The sequence below is a fragment of the Erpetoichthys calabaricus genome, chromosome 2 (assembly GCF_900747795.2).
Source record: "Erpetoichthys calabaricus chromosome 2, fErpCal1.3, whole genome shotgun sequence".
NCBI lineage: Eukaryota > Metazoa > Chordata > Cladistia > Polypteriformes > Polypteridae > Erpetoichthys > Erpetoichthys calabaricus.
Window position 1 is genome coordinate 223,726,069 of NC_041395.2, and position 26,090 is coordinate 223,752,158.

General features: G+C 39.2%; 1 protein-coding gene across 3 annotated transcripts in view; it reads left to right on the forward strand.

The window, feature by feature from the left end:
- cdh23 (cadherin-related 23) overlaps nucleotides 1–26,090 on the forward strand; it is a 1,336,251-nt gene that overhangs the window by 971,603 nt on the left and 338,558 nt on the right. For all 3 annotated transcript variants that reach the window (XM_051923904.1, XM_051923901.1, XM_051923902.1), the window contains exons 28-30: nucleotides 1,522–1,582; nucleotides 10,605–10,753; nucleotides 19,137–19,272. In XM_051923904.1, the coding sequence (XP_051779864.1) occupies nucleotides 1,522–1,582; nucleotides 10,605–10,753; nucleotides 19,137–19,272 (346 nt within the window). The remainder of the gene's footprint in view (nucleotides 1–1,521; nucleotides 1,583–10,604; nucleotides 10,754–19,136; nucleotides 19,273–26,090) is intronic.

Genomic DNA, 26,090 nt, shown 5'->3' on the forward strand with positions numbered 1-26,090 from the left:
CCATGTTCCATGCTGCCATGTGGGAGTCCAAGACAAGATAACGCCCTGTGCTGCTCTCTTGCCTGGCTGGGTAAGGACAATGGACATTCCTCACAATTTCAATTACTGACATGTTCCCATATGCAGAAATGCCCTTCAACACACCACAGTTGTAAACAGCTCTTATTTGAGTATGTGTGGGCTTTGTGTTATCTTGAGCCAGACTGGTCATTCTCTCCATCCGTTCTCATTAACAAGGTGTTTCTGCTCACAGATCTGCCACTCACTAGATGTTTATCAGTTGAGTGTATGTGAACACAAGTGAATGTTGTGCATGAAAATGTCAGGAGGTCAGCTATTCTGAGATGCTGAAACTACCCTGGCATCATCAATTATAGCACGCTTAAAGTTGAATAAATCATGCATCTTGGGCATTCAAACCACAACTAACCTCTTAACCATGTGAAGACTAACCAACGATTGTATATATATATATACACACATTATTCAGTGTATATGTACTTTATATAAAGTTTATATACACAAAGCGAGAATGTGAGTACACCAGGGGTGCTCAGCAAACCGAGACTCAAGACACTTGCATAATTTTCTCATAGCAGGAACTCTAGAGACCTTTTATTTATGAGAAACAAAATTAGTTTATCAGAGGGATCAGCTCTTAGTCTTTATTATTTTGACTAGCATGTAGATTAAGTTCTCACTTGAGAGCCAGTAGTCGCTCAAGCAGACTTCTTAACACTCCCTGTAAAGAATGGTAAACTATCATTCTTCTGGTTTTACTTCCTTTATATTCAATGGTTGGCACATGACCCAGAAGGTGCAGTCATCACGCATCCTCCCCAACCTTCCTGCCACTCTCCATCTTAGGGCATTTCCAGGGTGTTGCATTTCAGCTCCCTCCTGAAAACATCCTTAGGTCTCAAAACCATTTTTAATGCTTCCCCAGTACTTCCGGCATGTGTCAGAAAAGAAGGCAAAGCAAATTGTGACAATATATACATGTGTAGTATGCAGTGTACATAAATACATAATATAACTCTGCAACATTTCTAAGGCTTATGAGACCACCTTTCAAAAAAGATCAAAAAAGAAATTAGAAATTTCTGCTGAAAAAAAATGTTCAGAAGTGCATGGTTCATGGAATGTGACAAAGGCAACTTCTGCTGGCCCTGGTTCTACTGACTCCCCACCATCCTTCAGTGAAGTCTACAATAAATAAATAGCAAAGAGCAGTGTTTATGATTGTGGTGGTATCATATGTTGGTCAAGTGGCAAGATCTGTCATTGATGAGAACTTTTCTCCAATCCACAGTGAAATTCTTTTTCATGGCTACTACAATCAGGCAAAAAGAATGTATTGATGTTTAATTTAAAAGCCATATTCTTGTTATTTGTGCCTCATCTAACTAAAAACATCTTGTGTCTGTAGTTAGTTTTAGAACTGTGGACATCAATCAGCATTTTATCCAATTTTTTTAATTAACTCACTTGATAAGACTGTGTTTTCACATTTTATTGCAGGTTCAAGCAACAGATGCGGATGAAGGAGAAAACGGGAGGGTGCTCTACAGGATTCTGTCTGGTAGGTTATAGCATTCCTCTCTGAATACTTCAGTGAGAAAGAAAATGTGAGCAAGTCTGTAGTTAATATATCTTACAGGGCTTCACTCTCATTTCCTCTGGTTGATAATGTTAAATATACTCTTCTTGTTTTCACACAAAATGGAGTTTTGCTTTTATCATGGTCAGCAAGGGAGAGGAATGGCTATACTTTGCAATATTCACCATTTAAAATATTAATAAATATGAAATGTTGGCATATGGTGGCCCTTAGAGGTTTAGTTGGTATCACTTAGATAACATCCTGAACTGAAAGTTGTGCCCTGGTCACCATAATAATGCAGACAAGAAAAACACACATGCACTGCACTAGTCAAAGAACCAAAAGAAAAATAAAAACCTGCTCACTTGTTTTTGAACAGATTGCCTGTGATCCAAGCTGGACGCGAACCATCCAGTTACCCTTACAACAACAACAACATTTATTTATGTAGCACATTTTCATACAACCATATATCCCAAAGTGCTTTACAAGATGATATATTGAGAGTTACAAGAAGAGAAAACAATTAAAAATAAGCAATAATATTAAAGAATAAATAACAACACAATACTGCGGTGGGCTGGCACCCTGCCCGGGGTTTGTTTCCTGCCTTGTGCCCTGTGTGGGCTGGGATTGGCTCCAGCAGACCCCCGTGACCCTGTAGTTAGGATATAGCGGGTTGGATAATGGATGGATGGATAACAATACAATAAGGTAAGGTCAGGTGGCCAGGAGGACAGAAAGAAAAAAAAATCTGCAGGGGTTCCAAGGCCAATAGTCCGCCCAGACCTCATTGGGCATTCTATTAAACATAACATTTCCTAAATCAAACCTCGCAGATTTCATGGTTCGCATGATGGGATTTGATGGAGTTGGTTTCATGGACAGCTGAATCATCCACTTTCATTCCATCATCTCAGGGGCCCTTGATCAGGTGGTGGTGGCACAGATCGCCACCACAGAAGAACCGGATGGAAACAACAGATAATAGTGAATATTAGTACAGATTGCATTTCCCTTAAGAATATGATAATTCTGTGACAATATTATTCTATTGGGAATACAACTAAAATGTAGCTATGAAAAGGCCATATTAAAATAATGAGTTTCTAGCAGTTTTTTAAAATGTTCCACAGAGTTAGCTTGGCGAATTTCTATAGGTAAAGCATTCTAGATTTTAGGTGCATAACAGCAAACAGCCATTTTACCACTTCTTTTAATCCTGGTTCTAGGAAAATTAAACAGACCACCATCTGAGGATTTGAGGTTACGACTTGGAGTGTAGGGGACAGGCATTCCAAAACATAGAATGGAGCGAGATAATTTAAAGCTTGAGTAGTAATTTAAAGTAATTTAAAGTCAATTCTGAACGACACGGGTAACCAATGTAATGACACTAACACTAGTGAGATGTACTCAAGTTTTCTTTTTCTAGTTAAGATTCTGGCTGTTGCATTCTGCACTAATTGCAAACGATTAATGCCTTTCTTAGGTAATCCTGTTAGAAGAGCATTACAGTAATCTAGTCGACTAAAAACAAAAGTGTTTAATGTAATTTTTCAGTGACTTGTAAAGTTATTACAGGTCTAACTTTTGCCATGTTCCTAGAATGAAAGAAAGCAGTCCTAGTAATCTGGTAATTTGTGATTTAAAGGTTAGGTCGGAGTTAATGATTACTCCTAAATTGTTTACTTCCAAATTAATTTTTAAACCTAAGGGATCAAGTTTATTTCCAATATCCTCGCTATATCCATGTTTTCCAATCACTTGATTTTTGTTTTTTCTTTATTTAGTTTGAGAAAGCTACTACTCACCCAATAAGAAATACTGCTAAGACTTTGTATCAGAGAGCCAAGAGCATCAGGGTCATCAGGCGCTAGCAAAAAATAAAGCTGTGTGTTGTCTGCATAGATGTGGTAGCTCACTTTGTGATTTGCAATGATCTGACCTAATGGAAGAATAAAGGTAGAAAAAAGCAGCGGGCCCAGTATAGATCCTTGCTGTTCACCATATATAATATCATGTATCTCCAAAGTATAATCACCACAAGTAAGAAAGAACTTTCTTCCTTTTAAGTAAGATTGAAACCAATTTAAGACACTAACACATAGGCCCACCCATTGTCTAAGGTGATTTATAAGAATGCTGTGGTCTATGGTTTCAAATGCTGCACTGAAGTCTAAGAGAACAAGAACAGATATATGACCTCTGGCTGCATTAATCTGCAAATCATTCACTACTTTAACCGGTGCAGTTTCTGTACTATGATTTGTTCTGAAACCTGACTGAAACTTATCAAGAACAAGTTTATTCAAGTAATCATTGAGCTGCTTAATAACTGCCTTTTCTAGAATTTTACTTAAGAAAAGCTGGTTAGAAATTGGTCTAAAATTGTAAAAGACAGAGGAGTCGAAATTACTTTTGTTGAGCAGTTGTTTAATAACAACAGTCTTAAGACAGTCAGGGAAGACCCCTGTATCCAATGATGAGTTCTCTATGTCAAGTGCACTATCAATTAGTACATGGGAGACTTATTTAAAAAATCCTGTTGTTACTGGATCAAGGACGCAAGTGGAAGATTTCAAATGAGAAATTATTTTACATAGTTTGGGTACTGCGGTGGGTTGGCACCCTGCCCAGGATTGGTTCCTGCCTTGTGCCCTGTGTTGGCTGGGATTGGCTCCAGCAGACCCCCGTGACCCTGTGTTTGGATTCAGCGGGTTGGAAAATGGATGGATGGATGGATAGTTTGGGTAGATTTGTTACATTAAGAGAAATTAAATTAGTTAAAAGGGTATGCAGGGATTCAATTAGATTATCTTTGGAGTGTTGTACTATGTTATTTCTAATATCTTTATTTTGTGATTAAAAGATAAGGCAAAAGCTTCAAAAGCTTCACTAGTAGTTTTAAGGAGGCATTCCATAGGGTGAGCTGGGTTTAAAAGATGATCAATAGCTGAAATTAATACTTTTGGATTATTAGCATTATCATTTATAATTTTAGAGAAATAGGATTGCCTCTCAAGGATGACTGCATTGTTATTTTCACTTATTTTTGCCTTCAGTATTTCATAGTGGAGTATCAGTTTAGTTTTCCTCCATTTACGCATGTTCTCTTTGAGTCTTACATGGTATGATAGTGCTGGAGGATTTCTTCTATTTTTTTCAGGTGCCACTATGTCAGCTGTAGCTCGTACCTTCGTATAAAATTTTCCACTTTATTATTCACACTATTAGTACTATTGAAGTAAGCACTACAACGGATTGATTGTTTAATTATTTGTATGAAAATGTGCTAAATAAATAAATGTTGTTGTTGTTGTTAAAAGCTGCAGATGTATCAAAATAACATTTTTTAACAATACACTTTACATTAGTTGTTGTTATCAGTATTTATACATTAAATAGTAAGCCAAAATATTTCGAAATGCCCATATCCACAACCTGCCTCATGTCAACTTTTAATCTTTTTGAAATCACTAAATCCAATACGTGGCCTCTTTTATGTGTGGGCTGGCTGACATGCTAAATCAGATTGAAAGATTCAATTCAATTCAATTCGATTCAATTTTATTTGTCATTCAGCAGAACATCCAAGATGTGCTGCAGAACGAAAATACGATGCACAAGACATTAATAAAAACACATAGTTAAAATCAGCATACAATGAAATACTAAAATGCTTCATTTAAAAGACGAACGGCAGTAGGAAAAAAACTGTTTTTAAACCTGGTAGTTCTACATTTCAGGCTGCGGTACCTTCTGCTTGAGAGCATGAGGGAAAAGAGTTCAGAGGCAGGATAAGTAGGGTCTCTAGAAATCCGCACAGCTCTGGCCAGACAGCGTTGTTTTGCCAAATCCTGTACATTTGGCAACGGGGCTCCAATGATCCTCTCCGCAGCCCTCACCACTTTCCTCAGTGCTTTCCAGTCCGAAGCGCTGCAGCTCTCCTGCCACAGAGAGCTGCTGCTGGTTAGCACGCTCTCTATGGTCCCTCTGTAAAAAGTGGTGAGGACTGACTTACTGAGATGGGCCCTTTTTAGCCTCCGCAGAAAGATCAAGCGCTGGTGAGCTTTCTTGATGACGGAGGAGGTGTGCAGGGACCAGGTGAGGTTGTTCGTCACATTAACTCCCAGGAACTTAGTAGACTGCACAATTTCCACAGCAGTGTTCTTAATGTAGACCGGGATGTGTATCAGCTGTTTCTTCCTGAAGTCGATCACCAGTTCTTTTGTTTTTTCGACATTCAGTATCAGATTGTTTTTATCACACCATTCCACAAATGACTTCACCTCCTCTCTGTAATCCCCCTCCCTGTCACCTCGAATGAGACCCACCACTGTTGTGTCGTCCGCATACTTAATAATTTGGTTTGTGTTGAACTTGGCACAACAATTGTGGGTCATGAGCGTGAAGAGGAGGGGACTTAGAACACACCCCTGTGGAGAACCTGTGCTCAAGGAGATGGTATCTGATTTATTCTTTCCTACCCGTACGTACTGTGGCCTATCCATTAGAAAGTCCAATATCCAGTTTTGCAGAGGTATGCCCAGTCCCAATGGGCCCAGTTTGCTGATCAAATTCTGAGGGATGATGGTATTAAAAGCCGAACTAAAATCAACAAACAGCATGCAGACCATAGCGTCTCTATTCTCCAGATGTTCCAATGAAAAATGGAGTGCAATAGATATGGCATCCTCTGTGGCACGGTTGGAGAGGTAGGCGAATTGGAGTGGGTCAAAAGAGGAGGGCAGGACAGAAGTAATGTGGTCCTTGATCAGCCTCTCGAAACATTTCATCACTATTGATGTTAAGGCTACAGGGCGATAGTCATTCATGGTTGTGACTATGGGTTTTTTCGGAACTGGGATGATTTCTGAGGTTTTAAAGCAAGATGGCACAACAGCTTGACACAGAGAGATGTTAAATATATCCGTAAGGACATGTGTCAGCTGCTCCGCACATCCTTTGAGTACACAACCTGGTATCTGGTCTGGTCCTGCAATAAATTCAGGAATTCTCTTTCATTCGGTTATCCATGTGAAAATTAAAATCACCGTCAATTAGATACCCATCATAGTTCGTTATTATGTATACTTCCTCAATAAAAGACGCTTAATATTTTGGAGGACTATAAATGGATAATATAAGAGGCTGGGAGATTCCTTGAAAAATGACTGCTATATACTCAAAAGACGTGAATGTAACAAAACTGGCATTTTTACCATTTAATCAGCTTGAGTAAATATTCGCTAAACCACATTCTTTTTTGCATTGTCGAACTGAAGGAGCAAAGCTGTAATCTGGGGGTGCTGCTTCAGTTGAGCCATGTTTCACTTAATGAAAGAAATTCTATATTCCTATCACTGATCAGATTGTTAATGTAGAGGGTTTTGCTGGTTATTGCTCTAATATTTAGCAGAGCTACTGTATATTTAAGAACTCGGAAGAGTAGAGCTAAGTGTTGTGGCATCAAGAAATAGTAATAATGTCATTTGTTACAACATCTTTTACAACATGCCAGAACATCTGTTGTTATAGTTTTAATACAGTGCACATCTATAGATAAAATGTTAATTAAATTATTCACATTTATAATGCTTTGTCCAGGTTTTTTAGTTAGACTATGGTTAGTTATTCTAGTGTTAATACATTGTACATGTTTAGGTGAATCCAGAACAGAATTATCACATGCCAGCAAGGCGTTATGGAAAACATTAGAAGTAAAATTACATTCTTGGGGAAGACAGATTACCTTTCAGATGTTTTCAGAGAGCACCTAGGCACCAAATCTGTTAGGATGCAACCCATCTCATCTGAAGAAATGTGGTCTTTCCCAGAAGAGATCCCAGTTATCCACGAAGCTGATATTTCATCTTTTACAGAAGCCTCTCACCAAGTTGTTCAAGGAGAGTAGTCAACTGTAGGTTTCATTCGACCTCCTAATTAACCAACTAACCTGAAATGATGCAAACTGGGGTCCTCACTTGTGTGGCCTGGATTAGTGCTGCAAAGTCTACTTTTAGGCAGCACGGTGGTGCAGTGGTAGCGCTGCTGCCTCGCAGTTAGGAGACCCGGGTTCACTTCCTAGGTCCTCCCTGTGTGGAGTTTGTATGTTCTCCCCGTGTCTGCGTGGGTTTCCTCCCACAGTCCAAAGACATTCAGGTTAGGTGGACTGGTGATTCTAAATTGGCCCTAGTGTGTGCTTGGTGTGTGGGTGTGTTTGTTTGTGTCCTGCGGTGGGTTGGCACCCTGCCCGGGATTGGTTCCTGCCTTGTGCCCTGTATTGGCTGGGATTGGCTCCAGCAGACCCCCATGACCCTGTGTTCAGATTTAGCGGGTTGGAAAATGGATGGATGGATGGAATCTACCTTTAAAACTTCTGACTATCGAAAACGAATGTCATTTATGCCTGCACGGAATACAACGGTTCCAACAGCCCAGTCCTGGAGATTCTCAAAAACTGTTGGCACTCTTCTTGTAATGTCTCAAACTCATGCTCCAGGAAAACATGAAACAATGATTTCTGTTTAAGGCATAAAATATAACGGTTGTGTACAACTGAATTCCCGATAACAGCTACATCACCAAGATCTGCTAGGAATGCAGGGGAGTGAAGAGGCTCAAAGTGGTTGTGGATTTCGACACTTGCCAGAGCTGACCTAGGTGATCTGGCCTTGAGTCAATCTTGCCTGCAGAGGAGGTCTCTTTTCACAGGCAAACTTTCAGATCTTTCAAGGAGTTCTGAATCTGAGTCTCAAGGGCCAATAGTTCTTCATTAATAGCTCACGGTCAGCCATTTTCCGCTTCCACTTCAATCCTAGATGAAGGAAAGAGAGAGAGAGCAAAGGTTAGTCTGCTGTAATGTCTGTCTTAATTCATACATGTATTATACCAGATTTTGTACCAGCAACTCAATTCATGTGTAATTATCTGGGCCTATTTCTTCTTTATTGTGCTAATGACTAATTGTGGGAGTGTCTTCACAATTCGTCATTACACATGACTGAAGTTTATGTCATATTTTGTGACTTTTTCAGCAATGTAATGTGATAGTTGCTCCAACTAGTGTGTCACTCACTCCGATAAAATCAAACAGGTTTGATTTTGTCTTTAGTTAAACGGGCAGGGTCTGAGTGCATGTGATAGCTGAGAACTAATGAGTACGAGGCATATAATGCAGCAATGACAAATAAGGAACGCACATGTTTTAGACCTCACAAACAGAAGAGAAGCTCGAATGTCTAATGTCTTCCATTTTATGTTTCAGTAGAAATGGGGAAAAAAGAAAAATATCACCAAGATTATGGCTGAACTCATATGACGAGTTAACCCTTTGTAAACTGCCAGATGTCAGAAAAAAGGACAAACACGATTGTGCTAGACAGTCAGCAATTAGCTGGTAAATGTAGCATGAGCAGTCATTTTCATTGACAATATCAGCAACTGCGATTGGTAAATCTGACATAACCTACAACTAGAAGTCGCATAATGTGACATCAGCTTAAGACATGAAAGAAAATATTTTCTTTTCCATGTCATTCAGTATAAAATGTTTATCTTTTGCAATTTTTTTTTTGGTTTTTGGTGGACTGGCAAATAAGTGAGTGAAGAAAAACATTCAAAATATCATTTTTTTATTAATATCCAAGCCATGTTTATTATGCATTATGCTTCTTATTCTTCATTTTCCAATTAGGAAGAGGCAGTCATAAAGTATATATGTGCTGTAAGGTTCACGGTATATTGACAAAGAGAAAGCACTATAATTTACTTCTTTTTTTATATTTTATTGAATTTATTTAAAAGCATTTAATGTTCCATACAATCAAGGTAAACTTAATAAAACTAAATTCACTTCAACTCCCACCCATGAGAAAGAGAGGAAGGCCAACAGCCAGAGTAATATTTTGAGAGACGTATAGAGGAAAAGAAGTGCTTCTCCCCAATATTAATGCTTGTTCTAAAATATTATTGATTAGATCCTGCCAGGTTTTAAAAAGATTTTGAACAGATCCTCTAAGGAAGTATTTGATTTTTTCCAAATTTCAAATAGTATATAACATCAGTTACCCACTGACTTAACAGAGGTGGGTTAGAATTATTCCAGTTGAGCAAGATAAGTCTACCTGCTAATAGTGTAGTAAAGGCAATTGCAATTTGTTCATCTTTCTCCACTTCAAGTCCATCTGGGAGTACACCAAACACAGCTATTAATGGATTAGGAGTGATTATGACACCAAGGCTGTCTGATAGGCATTTAAAATTTATAGGAATAATTGCAAAACGTATTTTTTCAAGCATCACTATAAACCATTGTTAAATCTAAAAGTAAAGATGTGCAGCTCCCTATGTTTGTGCATGTGTTTGTGTGTGTCTGTGTGAGAGAGAGTGAGTGTTCCATGTAATAAACCGGTACCCCATCCACAGATGGTTTCAGCCTTCTCCAGAGTGCTGCCAATATTAGGCCCCATTGAACCCCAGTATGATTAACTGCCTTTGAAGGTGGATGGATGTATGAACCGGGCTTGATGGAACAGAAAGGGTGTACTTACAACCATGTAAATTTCCAATTAATAAAGTGGAAACAGCAATATGCTTATAACAGAGCATGATAAATAGGTTGAGACTTTTACTAATGCTTTATATCTTTTACATCTCAAATAATGTGTTTTCTCACGTATGTTACTGAGATTTTTTTTTACAAATATTTTTAATTTATTAAATTTAGATGTTAATATTATTCACTATACAGTACCTTTCTTGTTTTCTCTACAAGGGATTAATGTTTTATCCTGAGAGGAGACCTACTTAGAGAACTATCCAAATTTCCTTAATGAACCCTTTTAAAAATTCAAATTATGTGTTTTGTAAGTTTTTGACTGCTTATAAAAGATACTCAGTTTGTAAGTATGACAAATCCGGCAGCCATTACAAGATAACCAAAAGAGCATTAGCTTTAAAATGCTTGCTTCTTTTTTTTCTCCTTTTGCCATCCAAGGTAATAACAACAACGTGTTTCGTATTGATGGAGTGACAGGACTTATTACTCGAGGGCAGCGTCCCTTGGACCGGGAGACCACCACTTCACACATGCTGGAGGTGGAAGCCTATAACAGTGACCTTGGAAGCATGCGTAGCACAGTACGGGTAAGTATACTTGGACCCACACCATCCATGCATTAATTTCCTAAATGGGCAGGTATCTGCTATTAAATTTAAAACAATGTATAAAAGGCAGTCCAGTTATAGAATAGGAATAAGTAGTCTAAGGTAAAAATTCAGGTAAAATATGTTTAACAAACATATAAAAAAAATGAAGAACAAAATGAACAGGTTTGATTGTAATTAAAGAGTAAGTAGAAATTCTAAGATCAATGATGTTTGTCCTGAAATGAGGGGCCTAAAGATGTCCATTCAAGGAGTATATTGCCTAGAACAAGAATGCCACAGTGGCCGCAGATGTTCTTTCAAGCCAGTTTCACCATATGAGGTCATTTCCTGTTGCTAAATAGGTACTTAGTGTAGTTTTCATGCACCACAGTTTATGTACTCTTCAAAATGCTTGCTTCATTTTAATAGCGTCTGTTGTTAAAGTTCAGATGCTTCTGTACTTAAGGAAGAATGAGGTCCAAATAAAAAAAAGAAATGAATGGTTCTCAGTATGTTTCCATTATAAGCAGTGACTCTGGTGCACATATTTTGTCAAATGTAGGACTCAGATTTTTGCAAAATTACTCAATAGGTATGGCTGAAATTATTTTGGAGCCCATCATGCTTGGGTGGAGGGCAGAGAAGAGGCCCTGAGGTTAAAGATCTGTGCTGGCAATTAGAAGGTTGCTGGTTCTAATCCTGTAAATGCAAGAAGTGATTCCACTCCATTGGACCCTTGAGCAAGGCCCTTAACCTGCAATTGCTCCATCCTGGGTATGATGTTAACTTGCATCCAGCCCTGCATGTAGGTCCTCTAACTTGCAGGGAAAATTTGGGGGTTGATGGCAGGATTGGTACTCCAGCCACTGTAAAAAAAATACACTCCATTTGGATTAGTGTGGTACTGAGGTGTCACCCATTGCAGGGATGTTCTCAGGTCCTACTGTGGGATGGGTTTGTCATGTGGTGGGTGCAGCAATGTGCCATGTCAGTGCATGTTCTCAATCTCCTCCTCTCCATCATGCTTTCTGCAGCTTTTTTACTTTTTTATTTTTCCTCATTATTTTTTCCACTATTCAAGACACCATTTTTGTCTAGTGTTTTTGGTACACCTATGCACAGTGCTTTGTTATATATTAAAAGTTTTAAAACCACACTGAACTGCTGGCATTTCATCTGCAGTCTGTACTCTAGTAACTCCATTTTATTTGAAAAGCAACCTTAAAACTGGTGTGGTGAATGATATAACTTCACAGTCTATCCGCAATGTCACCATGGCCTCATTGAGGTGTTCCTAGAAAAGAGCAGTCTCATCAGAAAGATAAGGAACAAACTGTACTGAAAATTAATTGATTCTAGGAATCTGGGGGTAAAAATGTAATGGAAACAAAAAGAGAACAAGGGATGTGGCTGAAGAGTGTGTGTCAAATAATAGCTGCCTTAGGTAAATATTTAGAAAGAAATGAGATAACAGTTATTCGCTGTTGAGAGATAATAATCCATCGCTGTGCATTGAACATTGTCTTGATTATCTCAAAAAAGTAAAATCAACACTGCTGTGAATTGCTCTTTGTCAAAACAAATGCTGGATCAATCCATCTCCTTAAAAGACATGCTCTGTTTCCTACAGTTTTCTGCACCTGTCTTAGAAAAAAATTAATTCTTTAGTCACTTTGGTCCATTTAAAAACCAGACTGTCCAAATGAAAGGTGATGAGACTGGCAGTCATTAACGTATCCTCAGAGCCACAATAAGAGAAACTTACAGACATTGTTCCTGAAAGTAATAATGGAGCGATCCCAGAATTCTTAATTGTAGCTAGTTGCTTTTTAAACTGATTAACTTCTGGAGCCATAGAGTCTAATTGAAAGATACCTTTGATTTGCCATAAATATAAGTAGTAAGATGATCTCCACTTTTTACCAGTAGTGCCAAGGTAGTTAATATACTGTGGCGGATGGCTGGGGCTCCTGACTAGATGGGACACCTGGAGGATGGAAGGACCGGGAGAGGGACAATACCTCCCCTGGGACACTAGAGGGCAGCCACCCTGGTTTGTATGGCGGTGGCCCCCGGATGATTATGGAGCCATGGACTGCAGCACTTCCACAACACCAGGAAGTGCTGCCGGAACAGGAACAAGGCACACCCGGAGTGCTGCAGGAAGGTCATCATAATAAAAGGGGTCATCATTATAAAAGGGGTTACCTCACTCCATTCGAAGAACCGGAGTCGGGAGTCAGAGGACAGAGCTTGCGAGAGAGGAGTGAAGGCAGCAGTAGAAGAGAAAGGAAAGAAGAATAAGAATAAGGAAAAGACAAGGACTGTGAGTTTATTTGACTGCTGATTTGTGCACTGTTTGCTGGAAAGGCAGTGGTGAAAGTAAACGTGTGTGCTTTGAACATTGGGTGCCCTGTGCCTGTCTGTAGTTGGGATGATCTTCCACAGTACAGACCACATGCTGATGACTTAAGATGAAACTGTTTAGAACAATACCTTCTTAAGTAAGACAGTGTGTTTAAATTGGTGTACTGCGTCATGACACAGTGGCACAGGACCAAGTTCAAAGCCTATCCTGATCATTGTTTGTGTGCATATTTACCCTTTCTTAAGTCAAAGTAAACAAACTTTCCAAAAAATGTGCACATTTAGGGTAACAGACAACTCTATCTTCCTTATATGAGTGCCTGTGGGTATGCAGGTGAGAGTACCCAGGGAAAGACCTCTTAGGAGTCCCTTCAATTATGTGTTACACATTCTGCTTCAAAACTAGATAAAAGTCAGGTTTGTCTCTATATACAACTCTAGACAGCATGAAATAGATTAAAATATTTTTTAAACTTGCTGTTGAAGAGTTTCACAGGGCCAGACCCTTGCTTGGCAGCATAAGATAGAAACCAACACCGGACTGGTTGCCATTCAACCCTTGAGGGGACGTTCACATCCAGACCTAGACTTACTCATTTGGGGCCAAATTGTCGTCTCCAAATAATTGAATACATGATTTTGAGATGTTGAAGGAAACTAGAAGTCCTTAAAAAGACCTTCTTTGGATGTTGTATTATTTACATCTGTGTATTTGACATTAAAGGGCTGCTTTAAAAATAGATTCCTCAGCAACATCCTCAAAAATAATGTATGTTAAACTGACCAATTCCATCATAAAAACACATCTTTGTTGGAATCAAAAAAAGTGAAAGATAACAGTTACTGGCATTTCAGGACAGGCATTCAAAATGAAGGCATTTGAGACAAAAAATAATGTTCGGTTAAGATCAGTATCTGATTAATATAGAGAGAGAGGTTAGGAGCATGCACTGATAGCATGTTGCAGCACCAACCACACAACAAACCACCTGGACTGGGACCTGAGTGCGGCAGGTGACACCTCAGTACCAAACTGGGACAATGTGAGTTTTTTTTATGGTGGCTGGAGTGCCAATTCTGCCACCAACCATCAAGTTTTCCCTGTAGGTTGGAGGACCTGCTTGCAGGGCTGGATGCAGATTAACGTCATACCCAGGACAAAGCAACTGCAGGTTAAGGGCTTTGCTCAAGGGCCCAGCGGAGTAGAGTCACTTCTGACATTTACAGAATTCAAACCAGCAACCTTCCGATTGCAGGGGCAGATCCCTAGCCTTAGAGCTGCCACTCCGTCCCCTAGTAACTGATTTAAGGCATGAATTAATCTTTGATTAAGAAATTGGTGAAAAGAAAAGCAAGTACCCTGTGATGGCATAAGGTTAGGTCACCCCAGAGGTTTCCATTAGGAAGAGCAGACTTTGAAAATGCTCAGCAGATGTGTAAAGAAAGGGGTCTTGTGACAGTTTATTTCTTATTAACAAATGACTGGCCATTATCTTTGCACAGGTGAATTTTGTGCTGCATTCACACTGGCCAGACCTGTAAAATACAGTGCAGCAGTTTGATGTAGTGCTTCTTAAAGCTGTTTCCTGCCTTAGTCTTCCTCTTAGAAAGGAAGCATTTGTCTAGGGTATTTTTAGTTTTCTAGTTTTTTTTTTTACTTCAATTCTTCTTTTACAATAATGTATTCTTCTTTGTTTCTTTACCTATTCTGCTCTTGTACAATACAGAGTATCCATCTGCTCTGGAATGAGAGGAACCCTTCATTTGTAACTGTTTGGTAGGCCTGAACACTCACACACCAACATCAGGTCCAATTAAAGACACCAGTTAACCCAAATTACACATCTTCAGGACTTTAGAACACACACTTTTAGGAGTTTACGAGTTGGACAAACTCTGAGTGATACTGACCATACTCAGTACTGAGCTCAGGTCCCCAGTTACCTTAGGCACCACCACACAACCACTCTCCTTCACATATTAATTATAATTTAATTGTGGTTACTCTAAGAACCACATGAAGAACAGAAGTACAGTAATCACTGGATTACTTAAGAGAGTTATTTTCATAGCACATTCTATCTATGAGGTTGTTTAGGAGTGTGCCCTGCAATGAGCTGGTTTCTACAGTATATTACACTGAAATCCGCCGGTGCCCCACTCCTCCATGATAAAATAAGGGGGCTCGGAAAATGAATAACTCTCTGGATTATGGTATGATTCATTCTGAGGTGCTTTACTGCTAGTAGAGAAGTGCTGTCAATATGCATACTCATACGAGAAAATTGGATGGAAGTTAATTCCACATTGAAAATGAAAAGAAACTGAGAAAGACATATTTTTTGGCTCTTAGATACACATTGGGTTTGTGTCTGGAGATGAGTAAGCACACATAGGTGAAGGCCTAAGTAGGTATAAAAGTTCACCATCAGAGAAGATAAAAAGTAAGGTTAAGATGTTAGTTGATCACTAAGAGCTGAAGGAATGTGTGAATTAATTTTGGAAATGACTTCAGTTATTCTTTCATAGGTGTCTTTAAATCCTTTTGACAGAATATAAACAAACAGACCAGCAAGGCCATGAGCAAGAGAAGTGAAATGTGCTGCAATGGGCTTGCAGGCTTCTTTGATCTGCATGCTGTCTTCCTGTTTCACTGGTGTAAATTGCAGGACATTTTCTTCACTTTCTAACATAAATAAGGCTTGTCATAAGACAAAAGTCTATCTATATAATGTTACATTATTATTATTATTAGAAGAACGGTTACAGTTGGGATCAGTCAGTGGTGGAGACCAAACTGGCCATCTTGTACTTTATACATTAGCCACCTGGCCGTATTGTCTATCATCCCCAAAAGGGCACAGGTGAGCAATACGATGGCTGCAAACAGGACTGTTGGGGGCAGAAAGCTGTGATTTCACTAGTGTGTTAAGATATGAGATACCTGTTCCATATCAATAGTTGTGTAAGAGTACATATTGCAACAGTTTGAATGAGAAACAGTAAAAATGCTGCTGTGAAACTGAGGTGGCTTGGTAGAGCAGTGGTTAGCACAGCTGTCTTACAGCTACGGATTCCTGGGTTCAAATCCCTTCATGGGAATACAGGGATTGTTTACATTAAAATTGTGCAGTGGTTACTGGTTCAGCAAATTTTCTTCCTACATCTGCATGAATTTTCCTCTGGGTATTTCAGTTTTTGTCAAATATTCTAACATATGCACATTACTTTAAGTGGCTGAAATCATTCATTATTAAGGAGTGTGGGTGCATGCATGAGTGCTTCCTATTATGGATTGACACCCCATCTAAGGCTTTCTCCCCGCTTGTGCCCTATGCTGCTGAGATAGGCTCTAACTCTCATGATTCACAGTTGAAAATGTAATGTCTGAATAAATAAGGAACTAAAAAACAAGTTATAAAGGGAAAAAAAAACAGTTGTATAAGGTGTATAAGACAAATAACTCCAGTGGTAGACCATATGAGAGCAAAGCTTAAAAATGATATGTGGAAAGCTGAAAGGTAGATGGAGGCAAATATTACAGAAAAGGTGAAAGATGATCCAAATGAGATTCTTCCAATATTTTAGTAGTAAAAGAACAGTCAAGAAGAAGGTGAAATGTTATTAGGAAGATAAAGGTGAATTACAGTATACAGAGTGAAATATCAAATGTTTGCATTTGTTTGAAGTTTATATATGTTAAGAAGTTGACCACCCAGCAGTAACAGGGACTACTAAGGAGACACTTAGTGATTTGGAAATTTTAGAGATAGAAATACCACTTTGATTAAATAAGCTAAACTCAAACAAATCACCAGAACCAGATAACATTTTTCCTTGAGTGTTTAAGAAGGTTAGTTAGTACATATATAAACTGTTGACACATTATTTTAAAAAATCTCTGCACAATCTGGAAATTCCTAAGTAATGAAGCAAGTGTTATCATATTATGTGAAAAGGGTGATTGGGCTGATATAAGTACTATAGGCCAGTAAGCTTAATGTGCATCACAAGTAAATTAATGGAAGGAATTATTAAGGAAAATATTGAACAACATATGTCAGGATCAGGAGAATTAGCAGATAGTTAGCATGGGTTTAGATTGTGAAGGTCATGTTTCCCTAATATGCTGTAATTCTCTGAGGACACAACAGAAGTATATGATATTATTTATGCTGATTTTTTCAGAAGGCATATGATAAGGTACCACATGGAACGTTAGTGATCAAACTAAAACAAGTAGAAATTCAAGACGCGGTCTGTAGGTGGGTACAAAATTGGCTCATAGACAGGAAGCAAAGGATTATGGTGAAGAGAGGTTTTTCAGAATTAGGCATCCCTCTGTAATCAGTGTTGGAGCTACTGCTCTTTTTAATATACAAAAACAATCTAGACAAGAATATAATCAATGAGTTGGTCAATGTGATGGTTCAGGTCAGTTCCACACTTCCAGTTGCTCTAGGGAGCCTCTTGAACCCATCAACACAAATAATATACCTGAGGGATGAGCCAGACAAATGAGGACACTCACTTAAAGCAAGTTGTAGGCACAAAAATGCATCAATGCTTTTATTTAAAACTCCAAAACAGTATTCAAAAGTGCAGGTAAAAGTTGTGTAATAAATAAATAATCCATAAAAAGAACTGAATTGTAGAGGTTAAAATCCAAATACATAATCCAGTTAAACAAGTTTAAAAATCTCACAGACAGTAGTCTGCCTTTAAAAATCATGTTTCCAGTGCTTACCCTTGAAAATGCATGTCTCCCCGACTTACCAGCTTGGGTCTTGTTGCCTGGATAGACATAACACCAACAGGCGCAGCTCACCTTCTTCCATAGGTCCAGGACCTTGCTGTTCCATGGTTCCCAGCAGGGCTCCCCATCTGAGTCTTACCAACTCACGCTGCCTTCCCGGACTTACGCAGCGAGTCGCCCCATCCAGCACCACATCTCTCTGGTTCCCAACAGCTCAGCCTGAGTGATTCCCTTCATCAGCCCCTGAGTATCAGTCACACGTTTACCTAAGGGCTCTCCACGAGGCTGCCTGCTTCCTCTCCCTTGCTCACTCACATCAGCACTCTCACATCTTCCTACCTGTTTCTCTCTCTTCTTTAAACCTCAATTCTTTTCCTCTCTCTGTCTTTGTGATTCTCATGTCAGCTCCCACTTATATGGTTCTCTGGGTGCAGTGCCAATAAAGCAATTAAGACAGACTACATCCTCATGTGTCGGTGCATCTGCCTCAGCTACCTCACCAACCTCTCGCATCTACGTGAGCCTGCACTCCCGCAAAGATCGAGACGGCCATTCAATTATTTATTTATTTAAAAACAGGACACTAAATTTCCCAACTGCGGACCTTCTATTCCGCTGTCAATTTGTGGATAATGCCAAACCAGGTGGAATGGCAGATAATACAGAATTAGCTACATTGTTACAGAGAGTCTTTGACAGCATACACATTTGGGCACAGTTTACTGCTACTTTAAAATACATTTTTTAACAAGAACACAGGAGCATACTTGAAAACTTGTTAAGGACAGATATAATACATACAAATATTGGAATGTTTTTCTTTACGCAAAGAACCATAGGCACACCGAATAAATTACCAGGTAGTGTGGTGGAGAATCTTTACGAAGCACCAAATTTCAATACCGTGTTATTTTGGAAAATCGAGATGAATACAGTAGATGAGCTTGGTGGCATAAGTTCTCATCACACTGGTCTAATGTTGGTTAGAAGGTGGATGGTGTGATCCTGTAGCATTTTCTGCATGATTTCCTTAGCTGATCAGTATCTAAAGATCTGTGATGAGATTTTCTAATGTATTGCATGCTGGTCTCACTTGCAGAGGAAAGATGACGAATATAATCATCTGCAGATATCTTTGCAAGAGTAAGAAGATCAAAACATTAACACCTAGAGGCAAAGGGTGAAGTTTGATTGATAGGCACAGTTTGTCAGTCTTTATGGTATGCCTAACTACTTTTTCATGTATTCCCTTTGCAGGTTATTGTGTATGTAGAAGATGCCAATGATGAGTCTCCTGTATTCACTCAACAGCAGTACAATCGTCTGGGCTTGAGGGAGACTGCAGGTATTGGGACATCGGTGGTGGTCGTACGAGCTACTGACAGAGATACAGGTACAACTGGGCTATAACAACCACTACCTTTTACAGGCCTAGATTAGTGTATAGATGAAAATGATTAGCATTAAGAAAATGGATACTGCTGCAGCTCTTCAGGTCATTGCAAATTATAAGGCTGTCGGAAAGGCTGTTTCTATTCTTTTTAGAATAGCATAGCTACTTTGGAGACCTCACTCATCTTCTGCATGTGGCTTAGAAGACAGCTCTAAATTGTGTTGGTACGAAGAAATATATGGGCTGCTTTTCGCTTTCCTCCTTCACTGACTACTCAAATCTTGTGCATTGCCTCATTAGGTGCTATCAATCTGTTTAGAGAAAAAAAATATAGTAAAAAATTTCCTTCTAGTTTTTGACATGATACTGAAAAAAATTCACATTTAATGAGCCATTTCATGGTTGCAGGGGTTGAAGTCTGTCCCTGGTAGCCCAGAGCCCAAAGCAAGATCCAGCCTTGGATGGAATACCAATCCATAGCAGAGCACACACTGAGCCAATGAGTCGCATGTAACCTAATATGTAGAAGGAAAGTCACACAGACAACATGCAAGCTCCACTAGAGAATGCCCAGACCTGGAGTCACACACTGTGGTACATGAGCAAACACCAGGGTGATACTGTATGAAAAATGTAAACACTGAAATTATTACGTGTAGGCAGTAAAAACAAACCTATGAAGATATGAAAGATTCAGCTCTTTTGTATAAAGTGCAGTTCTGCTTTATATTGAATTTCAGCAAAAAAATAGGTCAACACATTAGCTAGGGTTTTGTGGCTTTTTTCCTCAAAGTTGCACAATTGTTTGTTCTGCTTTAAATGAGAACAATGCCTACACACTTTACAAATCCAAGGGAACCCAACAAGAAATCAGAAGTGTATAATCAGCCAGTTTCAAGAATAAGAGGAAGCAGGGTGACAGTTCCCAGTACTTCTGTGAGAAACCGCAATACCTTAGTGAATGTTCTGGGGGTATTGCTTTATTACTAAGGTAGACCCTCCAAAGGAAAGGGTGTTTGTGTTATGAGGGCATTTGAGTTGACAAGGCCAGCGTTCAGACAGCAGTGTAAAAAAGATGTCTGCACAATCACCACCGCCTTAGGTTGATTGCCTAATTGACTCCATCACTCATTAACTTTTTTATAAAGTAACATAAAAGGAATTTATTGACATTGGGTTCTGACACATTTCATATGTCTGGTGGCTTCTGTGTGGATTTTGTATTTTCTAACCTTAGTTTTACCCAACACTTCAAAAGAATCCCATTAAATTGGTTGAGAGATCTGAAGTGGCTCAAAATCAGTGATTGTGCCCTGCTATGGACTGGCACCCCATCCAAAGTTGGTCCCTTCCTTGTGCCCAATGCTGCTTATGATAAGCTCTGCTCTGAGTGACTCTCACTTGAGCTAAGTATTTTCAAGAATGGACAAATGGGTATATGATGTATCATGATGAGTGGCATACAGCATTTGGACTTCAATTCAGTTACCAGGAAGGTGACTTTATATTTTCTCTCTTGGTTCATATGTGTGTGTGTTTTTTTTTTGTCTGTTAGGTAATAATACTAAATTGTTCTGATGTAAGTAAATGTACCCTGGCATCCCATCCCATCCTGTTATCACCTCCCCAGCACCTGATGCTGTCAAATGTTTCATACTGCAACCACATTTCTGAAAAAAAATAGTTTCACAAGATAAATAAATATAATGATCGCTGAGAGGCAAATCACACTCAACTGTATGCAAAGTCAGTGTTTTAACCACTCCTGCACATATTAAAATAAAATGAGAATAAAACACCAGACCACAAAAACATAACATTACATTACAAATTGTACAGCTGAAAATTGTTAACGTGTCTATTTTCCAGAAGATAAAAAGAATCTCATCTCCTCAAAGACAGCATGACCAAGTCCATTTTGATGACTCATACAAGCAATACCACAACCACAAGAACACAGAGCCTGCTTACATTTTACAGTTTTTTACACAGATGCTTACTTGATAGAGGGTGAACTTAACCTTGATGGTCTTTACTCTTTTTTTTACATTTCTTTATGTTTTACAAATGCTTGTCTGCATTAAATGAAGGCTGTTTAACAGCTCTAGGGCCCTGGGTTCAGCTTCTTGTCCAGTCACCGTCTATATAGACGTTGTATTTTTTCCCTGTGTCTGTATGTTTTTTTCTCCATGTAATATCATTTCACACCATATCCCAAATATATCCAAGTCACCCTGATTTGGCCCAATGTGAGTCTTTGGTTGGACTGCCCTGCCATCAATGGGCAGCACTTACTGTATCTAGTGTGGTATTTATAATATATTATTTATTCATTTTATTTTTGGATTCTTTACTTTCATAATTTATTTCACCTATTTTAATGTTTTTTGTTGGGGAATCTAGATTTGTGGTTGATTTTGTACTCCTTTTTAATTATAACAGCATTTATATTTTTTTTAACATTAAATTGTTTCACATTTACGTGACGCCGTACAGACTTCATGTCACTCATCTAGTCGCATCAGCGACACAGCAGCCGGTGCATATAAATTCACCACTTGTGAATTTCATTATCCCTTAATGGATAAACAAATGACTTTCTCTTGACTTGCGGTAGCTTAGTTTTCAAATACCAAGTAAAGAGGTTTGTTTCGGTATTCTGACTTTGGCTTTGTATTGCTGATTATTCTTTTGGCACTCCTCTTCACTTGCTGCTCAGTTTAATTTGGTCTTCTCAGTTTCAATCTTTGCCTGTCTGACTTTGTGGTAGGGCTTTGCTATTCATCTCCCTGTCCCTTTAACTCCCACTATAACTAACATGCACTTTAGAGTGCATACAACGTCTAAGACCTGATGGTGCATGGATAGACTTCAGCCCTTCATTAGCCTGTAATTCAAAATGAACATTCATAAAATAGACTGTGTCCTAGATATTGTATGGTAATGTTTTTATAACAGCCAGTTGAGGTGGTTCGGGTATCTGATGCGGATGCCTCCTAGCCGCCTCCCTGTGGAAGTTTTATGGGCATGACCAGCTAGGACGAGACCCCAGGGAAGTCCCAGGGTTTGCTGGGAACAGTACATCTTCCAGATGGCCTGGGAATGTCTTGGAATGGTCTTCACTGCTAAGACTGTTGCTCCTGTGACCAAGCTTCAGATGAGAGGCGGGAAATCAATGAATGGATGAATGTAATTTTTGACCTTCAATAATAAAGACAGGAGCTGTTTAACTATCTTGTTATCTGCATAGCACTTTTTTTTTCCCTGATTAATTTATGTAGTTACATGAGTGATGGTGTGCCTTGGCCTGACTTTATAACATGACTGTCCTTCTGGAGAGTCCACTGATTGTGCCCTAGGGGTGTACCCGGTGTTTATAACATAATATTTTCACATCCACTTAATCCATTTCAGGATCTTTATGGTTCAAGTCAATTCCGACAACATTAGATGTGGTGCCAATCCATTCCATTTGTACCCTGGAATTGGCAATTAGCCTAACATGCATTATTTGGAAATGTGGGAGGGAAAACCAAAGTACCCAGATGAAAACCGTGGTAGACTAGAGGTTGGGAGCATGCGCTGATAGCACGTTGCCACACCCACCACACGACGAACCACCTGGATTGGGACCCGGGTGCAGTGGGTGACTAGGTTCACAGTTAAAACTAAGGACACAGGATCTGTAAAGCAGCCGTGCTAATCACTACATGGCCGGTGAAAAAGGAAAAGTTCTGAGGGGGCTGTGATATGTCAGTTGCAATACCCATGTGAAACTTTACTTTCATTTAAAGTCCCAATAAACAGGGAAGTGAGAATGAACACTCTCTATTAAAATTCAAAAATAAAATTTAAATAAGTCAGATTATTTAGTTATGTAATGGGTATTTCATTATCTAATTAATAACCTCTACTTAAAATAAAATTTAATATGGTCAGATCTTTGCCTTCCTCCAAAATTTGCCTTATTTAACAGATTCATGGATGGTCAATACACTATATGGCCAAATTACTGAGTTTGGATGTTGTTAACAGGGGCATAAAATCAAACACTTAGCCATGTAATCTCTAATGACAAATGCTGGCAGTAGAATGGGTCATGCTGTAGAGTTTAGTGACTTTAAACATGGCCTTGTCATAGGATACCATCTTTGCTACAAGTCAGTATACAAAATGTCTGCTCTGCTATATCTGCCCTGGTCAGCTGTAAGCGCTGTGATTGTGAAGTGAAAACTTCTATGAGCAACAACAGCTCACCCGCAAAGTGATAGACCATGCAAACTTGCAGACTCACCAATTCTCCTGTCCTCTGTTTCATCACTCACTGCAGAATTCCAAATGGCCTCTGGAAGCAACTTCAGCACATAAACTGTGCTTTGGAAGCTTCATGAAACAGTTTCCAATGGTCAAGCCTAAAAGAGTCTGCTTGAGTAGTATAAAGCACACTACCACTGAACTCCGTAGGAGTGGAGATGTGTTCTCTGGAGTGATGAATCATGCTTCACCACCTGGCAATCTAATGGATGATTCTGGGTTTGGTGGATGCCCAGAGTTCCTGGATTGTATAATGTCCACTGAAAAGTTTGGTGGAGAAAAGGTAATGGTCTGGGGCACTTTGTCAGGGTTTGGGCTAGGATCCCTGTTAAGGGTACAGTTAATGCTACAGCATAAAGAGACATTTTCGACAATTTTGTGCCTCAAACTTTGTGACCACAGTCTGGAGGAAGCTCTTCTCGTTTCCAGCATGACCGTTCCTCTGTGCACAAAGCCAAGTCCATAAAGACATGGTTTGATCAGGCTGATGTGGAGTTTGCACAGAACCCCAACCTCAACCCCACTTAACACATTTGGGATGAATTGGAATGTCAGTTGCAAATCAGGTCTTTGTCCAGCATCACATATGCTCTTCAGATGAATGGGCATAAATTCCCACAGGTACACTTCAAAAGTGTGAGTGGAGGTTGTTTTAACCACACAGAGGAACCCAACACCATATTAATGGTTTTGGAATGGAATGTCCAACAAGCTTGTATAGGTGTGACAGTCAGGTGTCCACAAACCTTTGGCCATTTTGGTATTTATAAATGTTCATAAAAGATACACATGCTGTATGTGTAATATCCACAACAATAGTAATTTGAACACTCAGTTGAGTTACTACATAAACAATAGAGGCTCAAAATGAAAATACAGCCACCAGTAATGCACTTTACCCTATAACTTATACACAAATGGTGAAAAATGACTGTTAAAGATTGAAAACTACAAAATTTACTCAGTTTATTCCTACCTGCAGTCTTGAAATATGGAACAGAGGTGGAGTTAGTGTAAACTGAATGGATGAGCAATTCCACTGTACCAACATACCCCTTAAGGTGTGACTCACATTTACATATTTATGCAAGGCGACTTACAATATTTGAGATGCAGTTGGTTACATTTTGTTTGTTTTTCCAATTGGAGCACAGGTAGGTGTAGTGATTTGAACCCACAAGCTCAGGGTTTGAGGTCCAAGCCACACTGCCTGCCCATTAAAGGGTGGTGGTTAGGTTAGATATCTAACAAACTATTTGTAGAGATCATGTTATGTTAGCAAAAATACTTTCATCCAAAACTGAATGGGCTACAAAGTTCAGTTGAGCTGGCGGTGCCCTCTTTAACCACCCACAGCACATGGCCTGCACTTCTTTATAGTGCCACCCTCAAATCTTTATTTATTTTGGTAATCAGAAATGTGACTAGAATAAACACATACATGAAACAGTATTAATAATAATAATAATAATAATAATAATTCATTACATTTATATAGCGCTTTTCTCAGTACTCAAAGCGCTATCCACACAGGGAGGAACCGGGATGTGAACCCACAATCTTCCACATTCTCCTTACTGCAGCAATGCTGAGGGGCTTGGTAGTTCTTTGAACAATTTAATTGAATCGAAGGTGCTCTCCTATGCTTTGCATTGCTTAAATGTATTTTGATAATTTAATAATTCTTCATCAAACGTGGGTGATTATAAAATATCTTTCATCTATCATACAGGAAATAGATTTTCATATACACACCTTTGCAGACTTGTGAATATGCCAAAATACTGGTTGCATGCTCTCTGATCATTTATGTGCAAAAGTCAAACCACAAAAACTAGCAGACAGCTCTAATTTCAGACTGTATCATGTCCCCAGCAACAAACACTGGAACAGATGAGGTTAAGGGACACATCTTATAAGAAATTGCATTTGTCCTCGCCTGTTTAGCCTGGCATTGCTATTTCTCTTGTATTTAAATAATCTGCATGTAAGGTCATTGAGAAGGGACAAACTTACCACTCCAAGGACTTGAGTTGAACTCCTGCTTGGCCGCCAAATGTGTGTTTGTATAATGTTTTTTATATTGGTCATCCTGCGGTGGGTTGGCACCCTGCCCAGGATTGGTTCCTGCCTTGTGCCCTGTGTTGGCTGGGATTGGCTCCAGCAGACCCCCGTGACCCTGTGTTCGGATTCAGCGGGTTGGAAAATGGATGGATGGATATTGGTCATCTGCAACTTCTCCAGTTTCCTCCCATATCCCAAATAGAATTGTATAAGAATGTGTATAAGTGTGTCCTGCAATAGACGGGTCACTTCATTAAAAGGCAGTTTTCTGCCTTTCTAAGTTCTGGGACACTGTAACAAAAAGGGACAATGAAAGGATGAGTGTGTAATCCTGAAAATCTCCTTGTGTCTTATGAGAGTCAGAACTCTTTGAGTAAATGCAGATTACCCTTTCAGCTGGGAAAATAAAAAGCAGATACGCCCAAAATGCTACAAGAATA